General features: G+C 39.5%; 1 protein-coding gene across 1 annotated transcript; it reads right to left on the bottom strand.

Moving 5' to 3' along the window:
• Positions 1-3,066: 3,066 nt before the first annotated feature.
• On the bottom strand, positions 3,067-3,556 carry LOC104396501 (ras-related protein Rap-2a-like). The gene is made up of 2 exons (XM_010006348.1): positions 3,495-3,556; positions 3,067-3,304 (listed from the first exon to the last, which is right to left on the bottom strand). The coding sequence occupies exons 1-2, from the start codon at positions 3,554-3,556 to the stop codon at positions 3,067-3,069; spliced, it is 300 nt and encodes a 99-aa protein (XP_010004650.1).
• Between the last annotated feature and the right edge of the window lie 359 nt (positions 3,557-3,915).

Below are 3,915 nucleotides of genomic sequence, written 5' to 3' on the forward strand. Positions count from 1 at the left end.
GGGAAAGAGGAAACAGTTGCTCTCACTATCATAGCTTAAAAGAATAAAAGTTGCAACTTTAAAAAACAAGATAAAACACAACAAAACTGGAGAAATGCTGTCTTTGTAGAAAAATACAAAGTCCTACAAGAACAGCCAAAGGAAAACGTGGGTCTTTGGAACAAATAATAATATTTTAAGGCATAAGAAACTTTCAGATACTATAACTGGTAATCCTATGGGGGTACAAATGAAACAGTGACCCAAGAGCAACAGCTCCCGCAGGGCGGTCACGCAGCTGCCACGTGGCTCACCTCCCTTTCTGCTACCCCTGCAATTTGAAAAAAATCTCTGTCGAGTGCAACTGTCATTGATTCAAGCTCCACTATCTTCACATTAGTGGACATAAAAATAGTGCATAACTACTTCCTCAGAACTAGAAAATGAAAAAACAACACTTACGCTTCCCCTGCCACCCTGTGCGGTACCATACACATGTTCTTTAAAATAACAGAATGGCTTGAGTTGGAATTAAGAGTGTAATGAAGAAACATGACTGGGAGATATTTTTCATTGATATTCTCTAAGTTTTACTGTGCAACTTTTCCTATATTAAAAGCCCATCTGCCTTAAGAGGAACCTCCTGTTAGGCTGTTCATGTTGTATTTCATGCCATCTTCTTGATTGATGAACAATCTGTGAGCTAAGATTTAACATCGCTGTGGCTGACATTACATAACATGCACTTCCAACTCAGCTTCAAATTCGGGTTTGATGTTGGCTGTTTGGGGGTTTTTTTGAGCACTTTTGCAGTGGATCTCACACTGACAAGCTGTTTTACAGAGAGGTTGTACTGTTCAATAAACTGTTTCCCAATCTAGGTATCGTAGACGTTGAAATGTCATGAATTCAACATCTCACGTCTTGCTTAAGCGTAGCGGCTGACACACAGGGCGGGCGGGGGGAAGAGAACATTCATACCATCTAGTTTAGGCATGTAAGTTGTGTGACAGGGAGGATCCAAGTTAAAAGCCTCAGTTGCTATATAGTCAATGGGAAGAGGTAGGTGCCTCCAGGAGGGCGATTCAGAGCACCCAAAAGGGGCATTCAGATGCCAGAAGCAAACAGTGTGCCTATCTCCTCAAGAGAACAAAGTACAGTAACAAAAGCTCTGCAAGGTAGGCGGGAAATGGGCTACATGAACGTTCTAGTAAGGCTTAATGTTTTGTGACATCTAATGCCCTTTGACACATTGGCTGTGGAAAGGTCTTGAAAGATTAAGGGCAGAGATGGCCAGTTCTCTTCCATTAATATGATTTCTTTAGTTATCATCCACTGAACTATAATTAAAAATGTGAAGGATATTTATGTATGAAGATCTGCAAGGCGTTTTCTCTTCTTTGTAGCAGATGAGAGCGTTTTAGGAAGTTCTGCAGATGGAGGCAAAACTCTCGAACCTAACTCCAATTACAGCATTTCTAAGGGCCATATACACACACACATACACGCTCAACACGCACACCCCAGCACCCCGGGTTCCACTCATTTAAACACAAGGAACTACACTGTTACTGCACAAGATTGAAAAACTAATAAACGCATGGTGTTATTTAGACCACAGGCTCAGTGACTGTATTTTTATGGCCAATTTAACCTATTAAAGATCCAGCTCAACACAATCTCTCCAGCATTTAAAATCTAAACAGTGTGATTGAAAACTCATCTATACTTTGATTGTAAGACTTCGGAATAGGTATTTCTGTGCCATTAGTCATGCAAATGGTAAATACTTCACTGCTATGAAACTAGCAAGTCAGAGCTCGAGCATCCTTTCAAAATAAAATATTTTGCTCCCACCATTTAACACTCCAGTAATTGGGGCAACCTTTGAATAGTGTGTCAGGCAATTAAAAAGCCATTTCCACACTCACCTAAGGAATTACAACTGTAACTATTTCACCTCTGAACCAAATGATTTCACATGGTTATTCAATTTAAGTTTTCAACATTAAAGCTATCAAATAGCAAACTTGACTTTCAAAGGTTAGTTAGGGATCACACCAGAGAACTTAGCCCTTCAAGGCAAGGAAAACTGTCATCTATAACAAACTTAAAAATGCAGGATGTTCATACTGTCCCATGAGGTTTCTGCAGAAGGGAACATATGGATGCAACATGGCTTAATTTTCCTTACAAGATGGTACTAGTTAATCTATTAAAGTGTTCCTTGTTAGTAAGGCTCAGCATTTTTTTTTTTTCTCATCACAGTTGCTTCCTCCTGGTTCAGTAAAGTGATAAATAAAGATGCTTCCTGCTTTGTAAACAGAGGGTTTGTTTGGCTTTTTGCAGACCAAAACCTGAAGCGATCCTCCATTTTTGAGCAGCAAAACGAAAGAGTTGAAACATTCCAACGCCAGGCTGTTTCTTCACCCGTCATTTGTTTTCAGATCTCATCCCTCATTTCACACACTGATGCAATATTTTCTATTTCAAGATGTGGGATAAAGTGTAGAAATAATAGCATCAATTTTGAAAAAAAATCCAAACTATAAAGGTCTCTGGTAGCCTCTTCCTCTAACACTGTCAGAAGTTCTGGTGAAATCAACGTATTTGACTGAACAAACTTGGCCACAGGTGATAGCGCATGTCCCGAAGCATGGTACTTGGACACTGAAAGACTTGGCTCTCCTTTCGTGCTTGGGCTAGTTGTGAACGGTCTTCAGAGAGATTCCCTCCACTGCTTGTGTTTCTCATGTCCAAAAGTTTTCCAGCTTCTTCAGATGGAGTTGCTGTTGCTGCTGTCTGACATGACAACACACGTACGCTTGACTGGAATGGATCAACTGTGGATCAACTGGCTGTGTCGTAGAATTGCAGGTGCTCAAAGGGAAAAACGGGTGAGATGTGGTCATTTAACCCAATTGTATTCAGAGTCAGTGATTGACTTTCAATGCTCAGCTCTGAGTTCATGTTGCTACTTCACTACAGATGTATTTCAAGTGACCCACAAACCAGGAAGTGAAGTAGACAGTTTTACCACCTTACAAAATTTCTGCAAATGTAGTCCAGGTTAGGTCATTTTTAATGCTATTGTATATTACATGCAGAACAGCATGGATCATCTTTGTCTGGCTGTGCTGCATAGTTCATTTGTCTAACAATTTCTGCAAAGAGCTCATCCACCATTGTTTTACTTTTAGCAGAGGTCTCCATAAAGGGGCAGCCCCATTCTTCAGCTAAGGCTCTGCCTTCACTCGATGATACTTCTCTCTCACTTTCCAGGTCCACTTTATTACCAACTAGAATTACTGGCACCTTCTCATACCTACAGTTAAAAAAAAACAAAAACAAAAGTAATAATGATATTGTTAAATGGCAACATTCTAAATGTAAACATCTATTTGCAAACAGTACAGACCCAACAGGAAAGAGATATTTGGCTGATCTTAAAATTCTTTGCATATTTCAAATTCTAGCAATTTGTTACACATCTCTTCCCTCAAAAGCTTTCTTACAGTTCTAGGGAATGCTTAATCCTCTGAAGTGTCTTTCCCACCAGGAAATCTGCCAGGAACATTTCTGCACTACAAAAACTAGAAATATAACAATATTTTCTATTTTGGCAATCTCAGTTAGGATGTAAGAACAGAATGGATGTCCAACCCTCCCTTTGACATTATGTCCTCCTTCCTGAACAGGCTGTATTTTCCGCTTCTGATAAGGACGCATCATTCTCCCTTTCAAAAGTACATTTAGCTTTGGTTAATACATACAAAACTCTCAGATTAGCAATAAAAGGGAGAAAACCAACAGGCCAGGAAATTAATTTAAAATTTCAGGTAATGTAGCCTACTTCAAGTACTTTATACACACAAAAGTATTGTTACATAAAAACACGCATTAGCTAATACCGAATATAGAACTCTCCCTTGCAGC

Source organism: Chaetura pelagica, unplaced genomic scaffold (genome assembly GCF_000747805.2).
Source record: "Chaetura pelagica isolate M959 unplaced genomic scaffold, ChaPel_1.0 scaffold29, whole genome shotgun sequence".
Taxonomy (NCBI): Eukaryota; Metazoa; Chordata; class Aves; order Apodiformes; family Apodidae; genus Chaetura; species Chaetura pelagica.